Source organism: Polyodon spathula, chromosome 32 (assembly GCF_017654505.1).
Source record: "Polyodon spathula isolate WHYD16114869_AA chromosome 32, ASM1765450v1, whole genome shotgun sequence".
Lineage (NCBI taxonomy): Eukaryota > Metazoa > Chordata > Actinopteri > Acipenseriformes > Polyodontidae > Polyodon > Polyodon spathula.
In genome coordinates this window covers 7,066,663-7,088,429 of record NC_054565.1, presented here as the reverse complement: position 1 = coordinate 7,088,429, position 21,767 = coordinate 7,066,663, and the positions used below count along the sequence as shown (strand labels likewise).

The 21,767-nt window shown below is 49.5% G+C and overlaps 3 protein-coding genes and 1 long non-coding RNA gene across 6 annotated transcripts; 3 read left to right on the top strand and 1 right to left on the bottom strand.

Annotated features, from left to right (window-relative positions):
- Positions 1–993: 993 nt before the first annotated feature.
- On the top strand, positions 994–6,402 carry hmgcl (3-hydroxy-3-methylglutaryl-CoA lyase). Of its 2 annotated transcripts, XM_041234047.1 has the most exons (8): positions 994–1,102; positions 1,551–1,637; positions 1,824–1,931; positions 2,178–2,422; positions 4,153–4,216; positions 4,448–4,636; positions 5,127–5,252; positions 5,704–6,402. In XM_041234047.1, the coding sequence occupies exons 1-8, from the start codon at positions 1,013–1,015 to the stop codon at positions 5,803–5,805; spliced, it is 1,011 nt and encodes a 336-aa protein (XP_041089981.1). In that variant the 5' UTR covers positions 994–1,012; the 3' UTR covers positions 5,806–6,402. The 2 variants fall into 2 exon arrangements, with proteins under 2 accessions (XP_041089981.1, XP_041089983.1); XM_041234049.1 differs by lacking the exon at positions 5,127–5,252.
- Positions 6,403–7,163: 761 nt separating this feature from the next.
- Positions 7,164–12,671, top strand: gale (UDP-galactose-4-epimerase). Of its 2 annotated transcripts, none has more exons than XM_041234046.1 (11): positions 7,164–7,321; positions 8,517–8,643; positions 9,227–9,339; positions 9,483–9,596; positions 9,705–9,881; positions 10,007–10,120; positions 10,215–10,281; positions 10,476–10,561; positions 10,882–10,959; positions 11,088–11,202; positions 12,213–12,671. In XM_041234046.1, exons 2-11 carry the CDS (start codon positions 8,523–8,525, stop codon positions 12,275–12,277), a joined length of 1,050 nt encoding a protein of 349 aa, XP_041089980.1. In that variant the 5' UTR covers positions 7,164–7,321; positions 8,517–8,522; the 3' UTR covers positions 12,278–12,671. The 2 variants fall into 2 exon arrangements, with proteins under 2 accessions (XP_041089980.1, XP_041089979.1); XM_041234045.1 differs by having other exon boundaries at positions 7,165–7,321; positions 9,224–9,339.
- Positions 11,211–12,205, bottom strand: LOC121303384. Its single transcript, XR_005947788.1, has 3 exons — positions 12,052–12,205; positions 11,612–11,697; positions 11,211–11,579 (listed from the first exon to the last, which is right to left on the bottom strand). It is a non-coding gene; the product is annotated as an uncharacterized LOC121303384 (long non-coding RNA).
- A 4,510-nt stretch (positions 12,672–17,181) lies between the features above and the next one.
- LOC121303305 (platelet-activating factor receptor-like) lies at positions 17,182–18,234 on the top strand. Its single transcript, XM_041233896.1, has one exon. The coding sequence runs from the start codon at positions 17,182–17,184 to the stop codon at positions 18,232–18,234; it is 1,053 nt and encodes a 350-aa protein (XP_041089830.1).
- The last annotated feature ends 3,533 nt before the right edge of the window (positions 18,235–21,767 follow it).

The following is a 21,767-nucleotide window of genomic DNA, read 5'->3' as shown; positions in this document are numbered from 1 at the left end:
ACTCCTTTCATCTTGCGTTCACGTCAACGATTGTGTTTTTCCTGCTTGCGTTGGATCACGGATGGGCCCAGGCGCTTCTGTTTGACAGCAGACTCCGGTTCAGTCCAAGCGGAATCCAGTTCCGCGTTTTTATCCTGGCACCTCCAGTGTCCGGCTTGAAGTCGCGTCTATTCTATGACGGAAAGTTGCATGTGTTTACTAGAAAACACATTTCAATGTATATTTATTTATATATTTATAAATATATATATATATTTAATTTAACCGTTTAACTGCATGTCGACAACCGTTAGGACATAATGCGCTGTGGAAAATGGGAGCAGTTTGCACGCAGGTCAGTTGGAAGAGGTTTTGTTCAGTGCAGACTCGATACTTTGCACACAGACAGTATACAGTGATGTCATTATCATATGCAGTTATTAATTAAAAAGGTTCGCTGTGATAAAACAGACACGACAGGACACTGCTAGTAGCCGACTGCCTTTCCTAATGTAACTAATACAAGCATTGTTTCTGTACGAGAGCAATGTTATTTTTTAAATAAATGGACATTATTTAGTGGTTGAGACGAGTGCTATATTAATAAACTCGCTCTCTCTATATATATTAATAAACTCGCACTGTGAACTACAAACAGTAACGCGGAAACGACTGGATAGAGGAGATAATAATAATTAGACTCAAACGATTGCATGCATGTATGTGCCTTAGACACTGCGCTGCATTGAAGCGGCTGCGTGGATAACGTATTACCTGTGTTCGTGTGTCACTGTATTATTATTTAATTTAATACTAGTTGTTTTGTTATACAAAATCGGACAAAAAAAAGTTTCTGTGCTTGTAAAAAAAAAAAAAAAAAAAAAGTTTAGAAGCCCGCCCACTTCCTCCTTGTATTGGTGTTTGTGTGTCTCGGAGCTGGGTTCTGATTGGGCAGTCCGCTGCCAGTCAGCCCGGCCTCCCAGCAGGGAATGGGGGAGTTGCTAGATGACGTGTGAGGAGGCGGGTCTGGTGAATGACCCTGGTAAAGATGGCCACGGCGATGCGGGTTTGCAGAGCGCTGTATCCGTGTCGGGCGCTTCAAACCCGGGGGCTGCCCGGAGCTGTAAGTCGCTCTGCTCGCCTGCGGACCCACGCCCTGTATACAGGATTGCAATCGCCTGACAGCAGGTGGCGGGTCATGATCGTCGTGCCCTTCATCGTGATGCTGGAGTATAATAATCGACAGTAGCAAATACCGCAGAGAAAGTGCACTAATAAGACAGTGCATGTGTTAGTAATATAATAGTACAGGTATTGCGTTAGGGTTAATAATCGACTGTTTATATATAGATGCGAAAAACGTATTGATGTTAGCTGTCTGACGAACGTGTGTGATAGGGAACCAGGGAGAGAGATGGGAATCCATTAATGAACCGCCTGTTTATTAATTAATTATCCTTCAGTAGACAGTGTGCTGCACAGCGGCCGCTGCTATACATTTGTAATATGGCCGGAAGTTTTCGTTGACAGAAACACTGATCTCCTGCTTTGTGTGTCTCTCTCCCGCACAGTCCGGCGTTTCACCCCCTTTGATGCGGCTCCCGGCCCGGGTGAAGATTGTGGAAGTCGGGCCCCGGGATGGGCTGCAGAACGAGAAGGTACCGCAAGGGAGCGCTGTGTGCGTGTTTGTGAGAGAGTCACTGTGGGTGTGTGTTTCGAGAAGTTGTCTCTGAAGACATGGAGCGATACTCAAAATGTTTTTCATTGAACCTGTTTGTTTCCGTGCTGTTAACGCGTGTTTCAGGATTTGTCTCCTGTCTCCTGTCTCCTGTCTCCTCTCTCAGACTCTTGTCCCAGCTGAGGTGAAGATCCAGTTGATTGACATGCTGTCGGAGGCGGGTCTTCCTGTCATTGAAGTCACAAGCTTTGTGTCGCCCAAGTGGGTCCCTCAGGTGAGCAGGGGGGTGCAGGGGGGTGGGGGGATCCTAGCAGTTTCAGCTCTTCCAGGTTTTACCACCAGCTTGATCAGCCACAGGATGCATAGGTAACAAGCTCAGGTGTGTCTTATTAAACAGATCAATTCAGAGGACCGCGGGCACCCAGATCCAGTCAGTGAGGCAGGTCCTAACACAGTGTCCAGACAGTGTAGTGCTTCATTGCCTCTGTTCTGAGACCCTCCTCTCCTCCTCTCCCCTCAGATGGCGGACCAGGTGGAGGTGATGCGTGGGATTCGGAGGCGCCCCGGTGCCAGCTACCCCGTGCTGACCCCCAACCTGCAGGGGTTCCAGGCCGCGGTCAGGGCAGGGGCGCGGGAGGTGGCTATCTTCGGGGCGGCCTCTGAGCTCTTCAGCAAGAAGAACATCAACTGCAGCGTGGAGGAGAGCCTGCAGAGGTTCGAGGAGGTGACCCGGGCCGCCAAGGAGCAGAGCGTGCCAGTGAGGGGGTGAGAGAGGGTCACAGGAGAGCTTGCCCTGGTGGAGAGGGGGTGAGGGGGTGAGAGAGGGTCACAGGAGAGCTTGCCCTGGTGGAGGAGAGCCTGCAGAGGTTCGAGGAGGTGACCCGGGCCGCCAAGGAGCAGAGCGTGCCAGTGAGGGGGTGAGAGAGGGTCACAGGAGAGCTTGCCCTGGTGGAGGAGAGCCTGCAGAGGTTCGAGGAGGTGACCCGGGCCGCCAAGGAGCAGAGCGTGCCAGTGAGGGGGTGAGAGAGGGTCACAGGAGAGCTTGCCCTGGTGGAGAGGGGGTGAGGGGGTGAGAGAGGGTCACAGGAGAGCTTGCCCTGGTGGAGAGAGGGGTGAGAGAGGGTCACAGGAGAGCTTGCCCTGGTGGAGAGGGGGTGAGGGGGTGCCAGTGAGGGGGTGAGAGAGGGTCACAGGAGAGCTTGCCCTGGTGGAGAGGGGGTGAGGGGGTGAGAGAGGGTCACAGGAGAGCTTGCCCTGGTGGAGGAGAGCCTGCAGAGGTTCGAGGAGGTGACCCGGGCCGCCAAGGAGCAGAGCGTGCCAGTGAGGGGGTGAGAGAGGGTCACAGGAGAGCTTGCCCTGGTGGAGAGGGGGTGAGGGGGTGAGAGAGGGTCACAGGAGAGCTTGCCCTGGTGGAGGAGAGCCTGCAGAGGTTCGAGGAGGTGACCCGGGCCGCCAAGGAGCAGAGCGTGCCAGTGAGGGGGTGAGAGAGGGTCACAGGAGAGCTTGCCCTGGTGGAGAGGGGGTGAGGGGGTGAGAGAGGGTCACAGGAGAGCTTGCCCTGGTGGAGTGTGGGGTGCTGAGGGGGTGAGAGAGGGTCACAGGAGAGCTTGCCCTGGTGGAGAGGGGGTGAGGGGGTGAGAGAGGGTCACAGGAGAGCTTGCCCTGGGTGGTGGAGGGGGTGAGAGGGGGTGAGAGAGGGTCACAGGAGAGCTTGCCCTGGTGGAGGAGAGCCTGCAGAGTGTGAGGAGGTGACCCGAGGCCGCCAAGGAGCAGAGAGGGTGAGGGGGTGAGAGAGGGTCACAGGAGAGCTTGCCCTGGTGGAGAGGGGGTGAGGGGGTGAGAGAGGGTCACAGGAGAGCTTGCCCTGGTGGAGGAGAGCCTGGAGGTTCGAGGGGGTGACCCGGGCCGCCAAGGAGCAGCTTGTGCCAGTGAGTGGGTGAGAGAGGGTCACAGGAGAGCTTGCCCTGGTGGTGAGGGGGTGTGAGAGGGTCACAGGAGAGCTTGCCCTGGTGGGTGTGTGGAGGGTGAGGGGGTGAGAGGGGGTGAGAGGGTTACAGGAGAGCTTGCCCTGGTGGGTGTGTGGAGGTGCTGAGAGGGGGTACAGGAGAGCTTGCCCTGGTGGGTGTGTGGAGGTGCTGAGAGGGGGTGAGAGAGGGTTACAGGAGAGCTTGCCCTGGTGGGTGTGTGGAGGTGCTGAGAGGGGGTGAGAGGGTTACAGGAGAGCTTGCCCTGGTGGGTGTGTGGAGGTGCTGAGAGGGGGTGAGAGAGGGTTACAGGAGAGCTTGCCCTGGTGGGTGTGTGGAGGTGCTGAGAGGGGGTGAGAGAGGGTTACAGGAGAGCTTGCCCTGGTGGGTGTGTGGAGGTGCTGAGAGGGGGTGAGAGAGGGTTACAGGAGAGCTTGCCCTGGTGGGTGTGTGGAGGTGCTGAGAGGGGTGGTTCTCTGTCAGGATGTTGTTTGTTCTCCACAGTGTTTAACTCCTCCTCTATCCTCTCAGCTACGTGTCCTGTGTGCTCGGATGCCCCTACGAGGGGATGGTCTCTCCAGAGAAGGTCGCCCAGGTGAGTCTCGTTTTGTAACGGTGTCCAAGTAGGATCAGATAACAGAAGGAAAGAGAGACACAGGAGAAAAAAAAAAATAAAAATACCCAAAGGGTCGTACCTTTGTACCTTCATTTATTTAACGGTTGATTGATCTATCTCTCTGTCCCTCTCTGTCTCCGCCCCTCCCTCTCTGTCTCCGCCCCTCCTTGTCTGTCTCTGCCTCTCCCTCTCTGTCTCCGCCGCCCCCAGGTGGCGAAGCGGCTGTACTCCATGGGCTGCTACGAGATCTCGCTGGGCGATACGATAGGCGTGGGCACGCCGGGGGGCATGCAGGAGATGCTGACGGCCGTGAGCCGCGAGGTGCCAATCAGCGCCATCGCCGTGCACTGCCATGACACCTACGGGCAAGCGCTCGCCAACATCCTCGTAGCACTGCAGGTACGAGCGGGACAGCGTGGGAGTGCAGGTACACTGCCCGGGGGAGCGAGCGGGACAGCGTGGGAGTGCAGGTACGCTGCCCGGGGGAGCGAGCGGGACAGTGTGGGAGTGCAGGTACGCTGCCCGGGGGAGCGAGCGGGACAGTGTGGGAGTGCAGGTACGCTGCCCGGGGGAGCGAGCGGGACAGCGTGGGAGTGCAGGTACACTGCCCGGGGGAGCGAGCGGGACGGTGTGGGAGTGCAGGTACGCTGCCCGGGGGAGCGAGCGGGACGGTGTGGGAGTGCAGGTACGCTGCCCGGGGGAGCGAGCGGGACGGTGTGGGAGTGCAGGTACGCTGCCCGGGGGAGCGAGCGGGACAGTGTGGGAGTGCAGGTACGCTGCCCGGGGGAGCGAGCGGGACGGTGTGGGAGTGCAGGTACGCTGCCCGGGGGAGCGAGCGGGACAGTGTGTGAGTGTGAGTCTAACCCCCCCCTCTCCTGTCCTGATCCAGATGGGGGTGAGTGTGGTTGACTCGTCCGTGGCTGGGCTGGGCGGCTGTCCCTACGCTCAGGGAGCCTCGGGGAACGTGGCCACAGAGGATGTGGTGTACATGCTGCACGGGCTGGGCATCCACACGGTGAGCCAAGGGGCAGGGGAGAGAGGGAGAGAGGGAGAGAGGGAGAGAGGGAGGCAGGGGGCAAGCAAGCCACGACCAATACTGGGCAAACAGTAGACACTGATCAGTGTTGGAAATGAGACTCCTTTTGCACAGCAGTTTCACCCATTCCTGGTTTGACTACTACCAGCTTGATTAGTCCAAGTGTGTGCAGGTAACGAGATCAGGTGTGTCTGATTAAACTGATAGGAAAACCAGGAATGGATCAAACTGCTGTGGAACGGGAGTCTTATTGCCCTCCCTGCTGTTTCTCACCTGCCAGGCAGACTGATCAGCACAGCAGACTTAATAATACTACTACTAATAATAATAATAATAATAATAATAATAGTAATAATAATAATAATAATCATAATAATAATAATAATAATAATAATAATAATAATGGTAGTGATGTCTCTGTCTCTGTCAGGGGGTGGACCTGCAGAAGCTGATGGATGCCGGAGTCTTTATCTGCCGCTCTCTCAACCGCAAAACCAGCTCCAAAGTGGCTCAGGCCTCCTGCAAGCTGTGAGGGAGTTCAGTATTGAGACTTGTCAACAGCAGCTTCTTCAGTTCAGTGACAGACATGTCGACTGGAAGCCTTTCTCAACACCTTACACAAAAACAAGAGACATGCAGGTAGCCTTCAACTGAAGACACTGAGAAAGACTGAGTGGAAACGTTAGTCATTGAATTTGCACTGAAGACACTGAGAAAGACTTCGAGTGGAAACGTTAGTCACTGAATTTGCACTGAAGACACTGAGAAAGACTTCTAGTGGAAATGTTAGTCATTGAATTTGTTCTGTTTCTTTTAGTGTTTCTAAGTTTATCCCTGTTGAGTGTTTTGATCGTTATGAATGGGAGTACAATATTTGAAAGAATTTCAGAGGCACGAAAGGTTTGAATCTGCAATTCAGCTATTCAAAGACAACACTAAAAATCAAAAGGGCCACACATGGCTTCATGTTATTCAAGTGAGAAGGTGTTCAGTTCTGCCCCCAATGCAGCCCTGTCTGCAGTGTCCAGGCCTCCTGTCTGCGAATGCTCATCTGCTTTGTGAGAGTTTGTATTTGTTAATTTATATCTCCCAAATCCTAAAAAATAATAACAATAAATCTATATCTTTATATGTGTTTAAGACTCTTGAATTGTAAAGCTGTGTTTCCAGCTGTCCCATGAAAGCCGGTGTGTAACGATCTCGTCTGGTTCCCCGTGTCAGTGGGACTGCAGCCTGCAGCAGCGCGACGTGTTACACGCGTGGGAGACCGGCTGCATGCATCACGGGCTTGTGCAAATACAATTACCAACCAATCCGCCAGTGTTTCACTGACAGTGAAATAGATTCAAAGCCTCCGTTAACATCACCCTGAAGTGATCGGTTGGATGTTTTGGCGGATTCAGTAATAAAGTTTGTATTCATGAAACGTGTTTCTTTAGCGTGGGTCAGCTGTACGTGTTTCAGGCCAGGATTCAAAACCCACGCTTTAAACACTGTTGTAGAAATCCCGTATCCGTTTACAGAGAAATCCAAAACAGCGCCCAGCTTTGTGTGCGGGAGAATCGGAGGGATACACGCCACAGCTGAGTTTTCAGTTAATCGATGACTTCTCTAAGTGCTTGATGTTTTCACGTAATGTGTTGTAGCCTGTTATATTTTGTAGCCTTTTTTCTAATATAAAACAGCAGCATGTGTTAATGCTTGGGTTGGGTACACGGAAGGCATCGTATATAAACAGAGACGCGTTTCTCTGTGTAAAAACCCCTCGGGAATTACAGGGTTAAACAGCTCGACTCGGCCCGCGCGTCGCCATGGGCGCGGTTACTATGGAAATAGCAGGAAGCGCAACGTCACGGCGGAGCGGGCGGACACGTGACCAGACCCGGGATTCCAGCCCCTTTCCACGTGTCCGCGGATCAGGAAAGTCGAGTTTCTTAAAGGCGCAGGATGTCCCACACCTGACCGCGTACTGCAACAGCAACACTACGAGTCGATCAGGAGCGCCGGCTGCACACCGACTGAGAGGCAGAGCAAGAGCTAGCACACAGGTAACTTAGAGGCGGATTCAAAAAAAACAACAACAACAGGCGAGGTGGGATTTGCAATAGCATTGAAGCGGTGTTGCTGACAATAACTTCATTAAATACAGCGTCAGCTGATCAGCGCTGCTGTAGATTCGCACCCGGAACTGCATTCATGCATTAGAAGTGAATAAACCAGGGTGCTGCTAAATATTCTGCAACGCGCGGCAGGTTACAGCTTCAGCAAAGTAAAGACACTGTCGTAGAAGGCGCTCTGCTCCAGGGTTACGTACTGTGTGTGTGTGTGTGTGTGTTGTGTGTGTGTGTGTGTGTGTGTGTGTGTGTGTGTGTGTGTGTGTGTGTGTGTGTGTGTGCTTCAGATTTCAAACGGGGTATTTGCTGAGCGCTTGGTGATAATTGTGAAGGGCTGGTTACGTATCCGATCATTCCGGTTTTGCTGTATTGTTCAGTGTCCGGACAGTACAGCGTTCAGAGCACGGTAGATACTGAGCGTGTGTACCTCTATTACCGCTCTGTGAAACACACACACACACACACACACACACACATATATATATATATATATATATATATATATATAGACACACGCACACACGCTGGCAGCTCAGTATAGTGCTGTCATTGTGTGGACTCTTTGAATGAGGCTATGTTCTGTCTGTGCAACACGACATGGGAGCTGCATAAGATTTCCTGTTTGTAGAATATCCTCAAGCCAAGGGGAGGGGTTGGGTGTGTGTGTGTGTGTGTGTCTTTCTCTGTGTGTGCGTGGCAGTGCCCTGCTGCTGTGAACACACGCTGCCTTCTCTTCCAAACCTCTGCAGTCAGGGTCCGTTACAGCGGTCTGATTCACATAGAGAGAAGGTGTGCCAGTCACCTGATTATACTGTGCACACGTCTGTCCACGCCTGGATGGGACACATGGCGTGGGTCTGGAGTGTTTTAACAATGAAAGGTTGGTTTTAAAGCAGGGTCTCAGTAGAGGCTCAGTGTGCTTTAATGAGTGTGCCCTGTGCAGGGGTCTCTTGGTATCATGACAGGAATCAGCCTGCACCGTCTCAGCAGCGTGGCTTTGCTGTCAGTGCCCTCTCGCCCCCACACTGCATCGGGAGATGTGTGTCTGTAGAAGCTATGTAGCGCTGATAGAAGAGGGCATGGTGAAGTGCGTCTGTGTTAATGAATGCCTCTCCGTGTGCCCCCCCAGGGCAGCATGGCACAGAAGGTTCTGGTGACGGGGGGCGGGGGTTACATCGGCAGCCACTGTGTGGTGGAGCTGATCCAGGCCGGATACACGCCCGTGGTGATCGATAACTTCAGCAACGCCATCCGAGGTGAGAGCAGCACATGCTGCACCCCTAAACTCTACACCCCTACACCCTGCACCCCTAAACTCTGCACCCCTACACCCTGCACCCCTAAACTCTGCACCCCTGCACTCGTACACCCTGCACCCCTACACCCTGCACCCATAAACTCTGCACCCCTACACCCTGCACCCCTAAACTCTGCACCCCTACACCCTGCACCCCTAAACTCTGCACCCTGCACCCTACACCCTGCACCCCTAAACTCTGCACCCTTACACCCTGCACCCCTAAACTCTGCACCCCTGCACCCTGAACCCCTAAACTCTGCACCCCTACACCCTGCACCCGTACACCCAGCACCTGCACAACACACCCTATAGCCCTGAACCCTCCAGCTTTGGCCAAGAGTTTTGCATCACCAAGAATGTTAGGATTGAGACCCAATTAAAAAACAAAAACAAACAAACAAACAAACAAAAAACAACAATCTAGATATTTTATTTAACATCATGTAATCAAAGAAGTTATAAAATTACGCCTCTCTGTCTCTCGGAGAGGGTGGTGAGTGATGGATGATTGGGGTGCTGACTCTGTTTCTCTCGAGGAGAGGGTGGTTCCCCGGAGAGCCTGTGCCGGGTCGAGCGGCTCCTTCACACCAGGATCGAGTTCAGGGAGCTGGACCTGCTGGACCGGGCCGGGCTCGATGCAATCTTCAAGGAGGTGAGAGAGAGAGAGAGGGAGCTCTGTCCGTCTGCCTGCTAGTCTTTCTGTCTGTCTGAAGTCCATGTTTCCCTGTCAGTGTGTTTTTTTTGGTCTGTCTCTCCCCTCTCTCACTCTCCCTCTCCCCCCCCCCTCTCTCTCAGCACCAGTTCTCAGCAGTCATGCACTTCGCTGGATTGAAGGCTGTGGGGGAGTCAGTCCAGAAGCCTCTGAAATACTACCGGGTCAACCTGACTGGAACCATCAACCTGCTGGAGGTGAGTCTGGGTTCCCCTGGTGATCAAGCTCTGCATTACATACACTTGCATTGCTCCTCTATGCTGTGCGCGCTGCATGTTCACTGCGTGTCGTCCCGTGTCCCGCAGGCCATGCAAGCTCACGGCGTGCTCAACATTGTGTTCAGCAGCTCCGCCACGGTGTACGGAGACCCCCAGCGCCTGCCCATCGACGAAGACCACCCTGCAGGGGGCTGCACCAACCCCTATGGGAAAACCAAGTACTTCATCGAGGAGATGATACAGGACCAGTGCAGGGCAGAGAAGGTGAGGAGAGAGAGGGGGGAGACAGTGGGGAGAGGCGAGAGAGTGGGGTCTGGAGAGAGGGGAGATGGGAGTGGAGTCTGGAGAGAGCAGAGACGTGTTTGCTCAGTGTCGCGTTTCTCCTCCAGGGTTGGAACGCGGTCCTCCTGCGCTATTTCAACCCGATCGGAGCGCACCAGTCCGGGCAGATTGGAGAGGACCCCCAGGGCATTCCCAACAACCTGCTGCCCTACGTAGCACAGGTACCCAGCCAGGGAGAGGGGAGGGGGGCAATTCATAAGAGCAACAGTAAGAGTAATGAGTAACTCCACCTCTTCCCTTTCTGCTCTCCCCCAGGTGGCTATCGGACGCAGGGAGCACCTCAATGTGTTTGGGAATGACTACGACACCCCCGATGGGACAGGTAGGGTTCTGCTAACCCTGTTAACGGTACAATCCAGCCCCCAGCAAGCCAACTCGTTTCATCTGCGACGGACAGATCTTTACATTGTGTGTTTTGTTAAGGAACGAGATTAATTGCATACACCCCCCCTCTCTCTCTCTCTCTCTCTCTCTCTCTCTCTCTCTCTCTCTCTCTCTCTCTCTCTCTCTCTGCAGGAGTGAGGGATTATATCCACGTGGTCGACTTGGCGAAGGGTCACATCGCTGCTCTGAAGAAGCTGCAAGAAAAATGTGGCAGCAAGGTAGTGAGTGGACCAGAACTAGCACATTCCTGGCTGCATTTGAAATGCTCTGAACGGCAGCAGATTTGAATAGTCTCTATTAAACCATCAAGAACACCAATGCTGCTGCATTATTATTATTATTATTATTATTATTATTATTATTATTATGTTACAAAAAGTCTAATACTCTAGGATGCAGTGCACAAGCTGCTCTTTCACCCTCTCAGGGTGGCCAGTAAGCAAAACCACTCTGACCTCTCGGGAGGTGGGGTGGGTATCGTCTGGTATGGCACAGCACCCTCGACGATGCTCTGTCCTCTCCTCTCTCCCCGCTGCAGGTGTATAACCTGGGCACAGGCACTGGCTACTCGGTGCTCGAGATGGTGAAGGCCATGGAGAAGGCTTCAGGGAAGGAGGTGAGTCTGCGTGTCTGTCTGTGTGTGCCTTGCTTAGGTGTGCTGTCTGTGTTTCTGTGTGTGTGTGTCTCTCTGTGTCTGTTCTGTGCCGTGCTGTCTTGCTGACCCCGGTCCTCTCTGCCCTGCAGATCCAGTACCAGATCGCTCCCCGCAGAGAGGGAGATATCGCCTCCTGCTATGCGGACCCCAGCCTGGCTGAGAAGGAGCTGGGCTGGAGAGCTAGCTTCGGACTCGACAAGATGTGTGAGTGTGGGGGCTGATACTGAGAACACCCGACTGTACACCTGACATTACACACCTTACTCTATACCTCACCTCACTTGCACATACCTTACTCTATACCTGACCTCACCTGTACCAGCACCTGACCTCACCTGCACGTACCTTACTCTATACCTGACCTCACCTGCACATACCTTACTCTATACCTGACCTCACCTGTACCAGCACCTGACCTCACCTGCACGTACCTTACTCTATACCTGACCTCACCTGCACATACCTTACTCTATACCTGACCTCACCTGCACATACCTTACTCTATACCTGACCTCACCTGCACATACCTTACTCTATACCTGACCTCACCTGTACCAGCACCTGACCTCACCTGCACGTACCTTACTCTATACCTGACCTCACCTGCACATACCTTACTCTATACCTGACCTCACCTGCACATACCTTACTCTATACCTGACCTCACCTGCACATACCTTACTCTATACCTGACCTCACCTGCACATATACCTACCTACTCTATACCTGACCTCACCTGCACATACCTTACTCTATACCTGACCTCACCTGCACATACCTTACTCTATACCTGACCTCACCTGCACATACCTTACTCTATACCTGACCTCACTTGCACATACCTTACTCTATACCTGACCTCACCTGCACATACCTTACTCTATACCTGACCTCACCTGCACATACCTTACTCTATACCTGACCTCACCTGCACATACCTTACTCTATACCTGACCTCACCTGCACATACCTTACTCTATACCTGACCTCACCTGCACTACCACTCTATACCTGACCTCACCTGCACATACCTTACTCTATACCTGACCTCACTTGCACATACCTTACTCTATACCTGACCTGACCTGTGTAGCACACACCTGTATCTGCACCTGAGTTCACGCACAGCAGGTGATGAGCTGGTGTAACACATGTTGCGTATTTTATAGTCTTGGTTTGTTTGTTTGCTTCTGACGTCTCTGTCCTGTTCCCAGGTGAGGACCTGTGGCGCTGGCAGTCCCAGAATCCAACAGGCTTCAGCAAAGGGGTGGAGTCATAACACAGACCCCTCCCACCCTCCTCGCAGCCAATCAGAATGCAGGGAGACGGCCTGTACAAAATCAAGACTTTGATGACCGACTGTCGAAATGTAAAGGAAGAAACTGGAATAATAAGATAATTTAATACGATTTGTATCACGTTGTTTATTATTAATTGTTATTAATATAAAACGGGGTTATTGTTATACTGTGCTGGTGAAACAAGAACATAGAAGGAGAAATTAGCAAGGGGCCTAAAAGGACTTTGTCTCTCTGTCCCCCTGTCCGTCTCTCCACCTCTGCTTGGGTGTGGGGGGACGAGTGTCCAGACTCTATACGTGTCTGTGTATCAGTGCAAATGAAGGGATTGTGACCTTGTCTTGTTGTTTATAATTAAACACTGTGTTGACAGTTGAACCTGTGCACTCCTGTGTATTTTAAAGACTCCTCTTCCACTGTACTGAAGGTTAAATCTGCACGGGATTGCGTTTCTGTTTTAGACCTGTGCAGCTCTGTTCACACAGCTCCAGACTTCTTTAAAGAATGCCTGATAGATTTTATGAGGATCAGACAGGACCGTCACTCGCAGTTACAGCAAAAGGCCGTTAGATGGCAGCATTAGAATCTTAAATGAACGTTTTCTTCAAAGCAGACTGGGGCTGTGTTTCATAATCCCTCCTCTCGTCAGTGGCATGAGTGCCTTTATTTTCAAATATGTTGTTCGTTTCTTATATAGACAGTGAATTATATACTTTCCTATATAGAGAATGATAAAGCAAGCTGTGAGATGGCACAGGGGGCTAATTCACTAGCACGCTGTGCTGTGCTCCCTGGAGTCCTGGGTTCAAATCCAGCTCATTTCTTCCTTTATTTTCAAAAAATGGGTTCATTGACCTTATAGTCAGCGTGCAGCACAGCTTTCCTGTGGGAGCTGGTGGTGCAGTGGGCTAACCCCATGGCCTCCTTTCCCTGAAGATGATGGTTCAAATCTGGGTGCTGGAGGTGAGATCCTGAAGGTAAGTAACAATGTTGATTGTGTTTCCACAGATGGAGGAGAAGCTGGAGACCTGGGCTGTGGAGGGAGGAGAGGAAGATGAGGAGGTAGGAGAGGATAGTAAGGGGGGGGTCTGGCCCCCCCACCTGGGAGGAGAATGGAAGGTGGCAGTGTTGCTGCTTGAGGGAATGTACATTTTAAACAAAGTTTCCCTCTCTTTACTTCTTATAACATACATAACAAGGTCTGGAAAGGGTTAGCCAAGATTGTATTATTGCTGAACCCTTTCCAGACCTTATTTTGTATGTTATAAGAAGTAAAGAGAGGGAAACTTTGTTTAAAATGTACATTCCCTCAAGCAGCAACACTGCCACCTTCCATTCTCCTCCCAGGTGGGGGGGCCAGACCCCCCCCTTACTATCCTCTCCTACCTCCTCATCTTCCTCTCCTCCCTCCACAGCCCAGGTCTCCAGCTTCTCCTCCATCTGTGGAAACACAATCAACATTGTTACTTACCTTCAGGATCTCACCTCCAGCACCCAGATTTGAACCATCATCTTCAGGGAGAGAAGGCCATGGGGTTAGCCCACTGCACCACCAGCTCCCACAGGAGAGGTGTGCTGCACGCTGACTATAAGGTCAATGAACCCATTTTTTGAAAATAAAGGAAGAAATAAGCTGGATTTGAACCCAGGACTCCAGGGAGCACAGCACAGTACGCTAGTGAATTAGCCCCCTGTGCCATCACACTTCTCTGGTAGAAATTGCTTTTCATTTATTATAAGGTCATTTAACCAATTCTCAAGAAAAAAAACGAAACTGGTACTCGAGGAGCACAGCACAGCATGCTAGTGAATGAGCTCACCTCCATGGAAAAGATTACTTTATCATTGTCAATATACGAAATTAACAAAAGTATTTGAAAATAAAGGAAAGAACTCATTCAGCTGGATTTGAAGCCAGTACTTTAAGGAGCACAGCACTATACACTAGCAAACTACCCCACTGCACCACCCATCTGCCTGGGACAATGCCTTCAAAGTCTTTGAAAATGGAATGAAAACATACACTCAACATGGTGTTTGAACCCACTAACCTGGGAATCAGAGTCCCACACTGTACCAGTAGAGCTAGCAGCCAGCTGCCTCTCCTGCTGCGTGAAACACATTATTACATTGTGTGAGGTGCACTGGGGACACGCTGGGATTGTCAGCTTGCTTTCATTTGTAACTTCACTGGATTCAAAGACAAACCTTACAGGCCTGTAAGGTAAATGAAATAATATTTAGAAAAAATGAGAGTCTAGCACATGGATCTCATGTGGGACGTGAACCAGCTACTCTGCGAGTCAGAGGCCAGCACTCTACTGACTGAGCCAGCCAGCCAGCTGCTAAACACTGCTGTAAAAGGACAACTAGTACCTGAATGAATTATCCATACACAATATAAAAAAAATCCTTCCAATGCAATGATTTTCAGCAGGGAGCCCCTGCCAGTGAGCGACGCTCTTACAGAGAGGTGGGTAATGCACACAGTGAAAGGGTAGGAAATGAAGTTAGACAAGAAGAAAGAAATGAAGACTTGAAGTTACGCACTTAGCCAGTAAGAATGAAGCTCTCAGAGAGCACATTTAGACAGTAAGTCACAGAGAAAACGACAGGGTAAAGAACGCTAGACAGTTAACAGTCTCAGTAAGATGTGGTCTGAAATCTCCAGACTTTCAATGCTGTGACGCAAAACAGGATCCAGGGCTGGGTAGGTTTGTTTTCTGAACGAAACCTCACTCACTAAAAACTAGAAGACAAAATGAAAAACCTCGACGTGCCGTTCTTTCAGTGTCGTTAACCCTGCGGTGACGAGAGAGAGAGAGAGAGATCACATGGAACAGAGTACAGCTGCACAGCTCACTGATAACACTGCCTGCTCTCTCCCCTGCTCCCTCTCTTCTGTCTCTCCCTCTCTCCTTGAAGGCTCTGAGCATGAATCACACCATAGAAGCAGCTGAGATATTTAACAGTAAGCTACTTCAGATGTAATGCTAACATACTTTTTTTTAGTTGAAAGTTCATGTGCAATCTCTACACATCGTATTAACTGTTGATTAATACAACTGATCACTTTATAATGCAGTTCTGTTGTTAGGATCTTCATCAGGAAGTGGTCCAGTGGTTAAGGAAACAGGTTTATAACCCTGAGGTTCCCTGGTTCAAATCCTGCCGCTGTGTGACCTGCTTATTTCAATTTAAATCTAAGAATGTGTTTTTGATGATATATAATATACACACACATACATATCAATCTCGCCTTACTCAAATAGAAACCCCATGTGAGTCATACAGATTATTATTATTATTATTCCTGGCAAACTGCAGCTCCACAAGAAAAGAAATAGCCAACTTCCCCAGGCTGAGCTAAAATACAGGGACACTTTGCATGACATGTCTCTAATGACTGGGTATTTCCACAGCAGTTACTTTGGAAATACATGCACACTTAACATCATCACAATGGTATTATGCATAGTTACAACGTACTGAATGTGCAAGTCTGTTTGCATGATACTTGTAAGCACACAATTGTATCAGAAAAGGGTTTGGGTTATACTGTTCCATAAGCTGCACATTAAGTACATTGTAACCAAGCATAAGACCATTGTGATGATGTGTAAGCACACACGGATTTACTCAGTACCTACAGTGCAAATCCACAGTGATTAGAGAGCCAAAGGGTCAGGTACTTTGTCATGCTGTTACCAGCAGAGTTTTACAAGAGGTCTAACAGTAAGTAACTCTGGAGTTTCCTTTGAATTGCACACAGGGCTCAGACTCTGCTTAGAATCCTGAAGACTCATGACATCACCTCCCTGTTTACAGTTACCATGACATCTGCATGACCTGCTGACACAGCTAGTGCTGATGTGACCCAGATAGTACACTTCCATACAGCAGCAGCAGGGTCTGGCACACAGCCAGTAAGATATGAATAAATAACAAAACACCCAAGCCAAGCCGAGCTGAGCCAAGCCAAGCCAAGCCAAACCAAACCAAGCCAAGCCAAACTAACATGCTTCAATAAAGTGAAACATTAGCAGCCCACATCCTGTGGTAACTAGAAGGAGTCTAAAAGTGAAGAAGCGCTTCTCTCACACTCACTGCCACTCTCTCAGCACCCTGTCAAGCTGCAGAACAGAGCAGGGGATCAGAAAGCAGAGCTCCGAGTCAGACGAGCAGGTAAGCAGACAGTGTGAGAGACAGGCTGGAGCAGCAGGGTCGGGGAGCACAGCATTCTCACAGTATCTCTTTTGCAGTTTGATGAGGATTTTCCCATGCTTATGCTATGCATTTACCATAGTTTAGCCTGATATGCTGTCTCATACCTTATGCACAATGCTTACATATGCTTTATCATGCTTTACTGTGGGAAACTTTTATAAGGGTAGATCGAGTCTAAATCTCATTAATCACATCTTCAAACAGGACCCCATGCGTGCCAGCCTTTGACTCCCAAATTATCAGCAAGCAGTGGTTGGTGTGTAGTTATTTTTGTCTCATTTTGCAAATGGGTTTAAAAATGATGTATTTTATAAAACAAGAAAGATCATCATTATTACAACTGTGTTTCAAGGACACATTGTAGGCTTCTTATAACTGTTTCGGGCTCGTGTTTTTACCCTACACGGAGCTCTATCGTGGTATTAACACCTGTCACATCTAGATTGTTTCTAACGTCCTTTATAACACATTTCTAACGAGGATAATGACTTTTTCAGTATTTCTCAATGCGCTACTGTTGAGCAGTTTTTTAGTCATGGATATAGCTGTTCAGGTCACTGCCTCTGTTTTGTGTCGCTGTGTATTAAACACAATCAACCCTGTCCTGTTTCTCTGCCCCCCCCCCCTCCTTGTCTTTCCTCCTGTGTATCTGTCAGAAATGAACGACAGAGCTCTTGCGGAATTCGGCTCCACCGCGGCGCCGCAGCCGAGCTGGGGGCCCTGTCAGGTGAGCCACCCTGCGGAGTTCCTGCTCCTCCCGCTGGTCTACACCGCCGTGTTCCTCCTGGGGTTGCCGGGCAACCTGACGGCACTGCTGGTGTTCTGCAGCCGAGGGACGCGCGTGAACAGAGCCATGAAGATCTACCTGGTCAACCTGAGCGTGGCGGACGTGACCTTCAACCTGACGCTGCCCCTGTGGATCCACTACTACTTCCATCGGGGCCACTGGGTCTCCACGGAGCTGGGCTGCAGGCTGGCCGGGTCTCTCTACTACCTGTCCACCTACAGCGCCATCACCTTCATGACCCTCATCAGCGTCAACCGATTCCTCACGGTCACTGCCAGTCGGGGCCGGCTGTTCCTGGTGACCCAGAGAGGGGCTATCTGGACCAGCCTCTGTGTCTGGACCTTCTGGCTCTGTTGCTGCATCCCGCTCCTCTCGGTGGATCAGACCTTCAGAACGGACCGCGGGCTCATCAAGTGCTTCGAGATGTTCTCCCAGGACCGGTGCTACTCCTTCCTGGCCTGCCTCTTCTTCCTGTCCTCCTTCCTCACAGTCCTGGGCAGCTACCTCTCCATCCTGCGCACGCTTGCGGCCCCAGGAGCCCCCGGGGCCCCCGTCCAAGGGCCACACCGACGGCTGGCCAGGTCCATTGTCCTGGGAATGCTGCTGGTTTTTGTGGTCTGCGTGGCCCCCTACCACGTGACGCTGGTCGCCTGGGTGTTCAGGAAGACGCCCGTTTTCAGCTGCGCCCCTCCGTCCCTCGTGGACGTGGTGCACAGAGCGAGCACGGCGTTGCTGAGTGTGAATAGCTGCATCGACCCACTCATCTACTGCTTCTCTCTGCAGCACTTCCGAGCCCAGCTCCGAGGGCTGTGGAGGGAGTCGGGGCCGTGCCTCCGCAGGCAGACTCCCAGGCAGGCAGCCTCCAGCAGCTCCAGGTGGAAGGGGCTCGCAGGGCTTGCTCGTCGTGACGTCAGCGTCTTGTAAATCCTGAAGAGGGCGCAAGGCACTAAAACATTGCTGATTCAACTTGTGTTCAATTTTCCATCTTCATATTGCAGCAATAAAAGTAAAAAAAAAAATATATATATATTTTGGTGAACAAACCCTGAGTGAGGATGCCCTTTGCTGCATATATATTCCATTGATCTAGCACCTGGACTCCAGCGAGCTGCGCGAGGCTCCTCGACTTTAAAGGGCACTTTGTAAGGCCCTCTGGTTTGTTTCTCAATGATGTGAAATTATCTCTGTTCACAAGACAGGAGATGATTAAAGACTGGAGTCCTTTGGCTTCTTGCAGTTCAACCTCATCACTGACTGACTGTAGCTCTGTGGTTTCTGTGAGCCAGTCTTTTTCATTGTGCTGAGAGTGTCTTGTCCTGTAACTCGCTGTGCTGACTGTGAAACACTGCCATGCTGTGCTCGTTCTCTTTAAGCAGAAAGCTTTCGTTTCCATCATGATTTTTCCTACCCGGGATTGCCAGCTGCTTGGATTCAGAATAAGATGAAAGCGTGTTTGTCAAATGTTGTTCTTCTAAAATAAAAATATCTGATACGACTATGAAATGGGTTTGACAAAAATTGCATTCCAGAGTATCTATTGCATCTATAAAGATGTTATAAAGGTGTTATAACCAATACCAGATCATGAATAGTAATAGCAGACTATGGCTGTGTTATAGCAGTGTAATAAGAACATGCAACTAAGACATTTATAACAAACCTTATAACTACTTATTAACATTAACATATCATATAGAGGAAACACTAATTAGGGATTTATATACACACACAGAATTATGTTTTTATAAAGGGAACAGTTTTCAGCCACCTATTCTACTTTGGGATATTTAAATGTAATTCCATCTATAATGCTTTATTAATCCTCTATAACATAGTTAAGTATCTATTATATCTATTATATATTTATAAAACATTAATAAGCAGCACCTTAATATTAGGTGTTACCAAAATATCCTTGTTCAGAACACTCAGAAGCTCTAAAACACATTTACTAAATGAAACTAAAGTGTGTCTCTGTAACCCCCTATGAACCCCCTGCACCCACACACAAGCCTTGTTGTAGTGAGAGCTTACCACTGGAGTGTGCAGGTTGTGTAGAGATACAGAGAGTCTGTGTGCGGCAGGGTTCGTTTGATCACACAGCTCCAGACACACCGGCTCACAGTGATTCATTCTGATTCTTCCTGTCACGCCTCAACCTTGTTCACTCTTTCACTGGGCTGTTTATTTACCTCGTTCTTCACCCCACCCTGTCTGTCTGTCACTCCTCTTAACGGCACTGGATAGCCGTTAAACAGAACCAGGAGACACACTTTCACACACAAACACACACAGAGTGATGGAAAGGGAACAAAAAACAAAATCAAAACTCTCTCCAACACTATTAGCTTACCTTAAAAACAAAAGGACTTTGCTCATTTTATTGCTGTCTCTGTTTGTAAGTGTAAGAATAACACGTGGCTTTAAAAACAGCCGTACCTGGAGGGGGAATGATGGGGCGCGATTCCTGCTTTGCTTTGTAACCTGCAAAAGAAAGAGCTAACAGCTGTGACTTTAACTGATGAGCAACAAACAGGGCTAACTAGCACTGCAAACACATACGATGAGGTGGATGAACTGCAGTTCGTCTTGTTCGTAGTGATTGTTGACAGCTTACCCTTTTCTGACATTACACAGGTCAAGTTTTCGTACGTGTACTACTTTCTGATGACGTACCACTTTCTGACGATGTACCACTTTCTGATCCTGCACCAACAAACACACACACGCGCACAGACACACAGGAAAACACACCTGGCATTGCACAGTCTTCCCACTCAGCGAAGAAAAGCAGAATTCTACTTTAGTAAATGATAAACGTACATTTTCCCCTACATTTATTTACCCAACCACATATTAAAACAGACTCCCTTTCAAACAGAAGCACAGTGCATTTAGTTTAGAAAAGACACGCGAGAGAAAAGCACGAAAAGAGAAACAAACAAACCCAGGCATCATTTCGCTAAAAGAGCTTTATAATAAAAAAGAGTTGACAACATGAACAGTGTTCCGTTCTGAATGAGGAAACACGTCACAGTGTCTTGTCTAAGGGGTGCAGTAGATTTCACTGATTATTTTTTTGGGGGTGTGTAACACTTTGCATTCAGTGACTCTAATGACTGTGCATGTACTCAGTAGCTGCTTTTTAAAACGCATGTGTGCTTACACATAATCACAATGCTGTGAGGCATAGTTACAATGCACTGAACGTGTCTGTCTTGTTGCATGATATCTGCAAGCACACAAGTATATCTGAAAGGGTTCGGGTTAGGGTTGGAAGGGGGATTGCTGTAGGCAATACTAGTTTGTTTTATTTGCATTCTGAAAAGAAAGCAAGCATGGAAAGTCCTGTGGGTATTCCAGTTAAAGAAAGGTATACATGTTGAAGGAAAGCACATTAGAGTTATATTGTGTGAAAATGTCTACACATGAATGACATTGCAACTTTGTGTTAACACTGCAATGAGAGTGCACATGTGTACTGAGTGACAGCTACGCAAGCACACAGTGATTAGAGACACGCTGTAAAGTGCTGCCTCTTCATCTTTTACAATCTGATGAACAAACGAAATAAACAAAACCAAATAAATCAACACAGCACAGGAATTCCAGAGATCTCAAACCCGGGCCGCTGAGTCTCGAGTGAGCTCTGCCTCTGTCTCGAACTCAGTGTCCGATTTCTTTTTCATTAAAGAATTCTACACTGAAGTCCAGGGCATGTGTTTGGACGGCCTGTGGCTGTTCTCTGATAGACAGGCTCCACACCTCGGGTGCTTCTCCAGCACGACTGGAGAGGATTGTGGAAGTACATTAAAATAGCTAGCAGAATAAGATTTCATTTTCATGATAGCGTACATGAAGGTGGAATAACTGGGTGACTAGCAACACTGCTGCTCTTGCACAGCAAAACTATTAGTGTAACAGTCGAAAAGCAAACTCACATAAAAGTGAAATGAAACCTTTTTTTTTTTTTTTTTTTTACATTTCAATGTATTTCTGTGTTGCATTAAACTGCTAAAGCGCTGAATCAGATCCTAAGCAAGTCCTCAGCAGGTCGGAGAATCCTTCAGCCACAAGGCATGAGTCTGAGTGTTGATCTGCCGCAGTGTACCAGTAACACACGGGGCGTGCTGTAATCAATAAGCTTGCCAGTCTAGCGCTGCTTTATCAATGCGATCAGCAGGCTCGAGTGTTCTTATGTTTCCAACGTCTATGTTTGTGCAAATCTTAAACCTCAAATCACACTTTTACCCCCAAACCCTAATCCAAATATATACCGTTCCCAGGTTTACCATGGTTCGGCATGCTTTACCGTACCTCTCTAGGCTTCACAGTGCTTGCCTATGCTTTTCCATGCTTTAGTTACTGTGGGAAACTCGAAGGGTCGGGTAGTTTGGCACTGGCTTGTCCTTCCGTCCCGTTTGCAGAGAGGCAGAGACAGTAAGATGAGGACACAG

Excerpts from the sequence above, each read along its gene's own strand:
- hmgcl (XM_041234047.1), top strand. The coding sequence starts at position 1,013 with ATGACCCTGGTAAAGATGGCCACGGCGATGCGGGTTTGCAGAGCGCTG. Across the intron at positions 4,637-5,126 it reads ACATCCTCGTAGCACTGCAG|ATGGGGGTGAGTGTGGTTGA; the intron begins GTACGAGCGGGA and ends GTCCTGATCCAG. Across the intron at positions 5,253-5,703 it reads ACGGGCTGGGCATCCACACG|GGGGTGGACCTGCAGAAGCT; the intron begins GTGAGCCAAGGG and ends TGTCTCTGTCAG.
- gale (XM_041234045.1), top strand. The coding sequence starts at position 8,523 with ATGGCACAGAAGGTTCTGGTGACGGGGGGCGGGGGTTACATCGGCAGC. Across the intron at positions 10,121-10,214 it reads TGCTGCCCTACGTAGCACAG|GTGGCTATCGGACGCAGGGA; the intron begins GTACCCAGCCAG and ends GCTCTCCCCCAG. Across the intron at positions 11,203-12,212 it reads CTTCGGACTCGACAAGATGT|GTGAGGACCTGTGGCGCTGG; the intron begins GTGAGTGTGGGG and ends TCCTGTTCCCAG.
- LOC121303305 (XM_041233896.1), top strand. The coding sequence starts at position 17,182 with ATGAACGACAGAGCTCTTGCGGAATTCGGCTCCACCGCGGCGCCGCAG.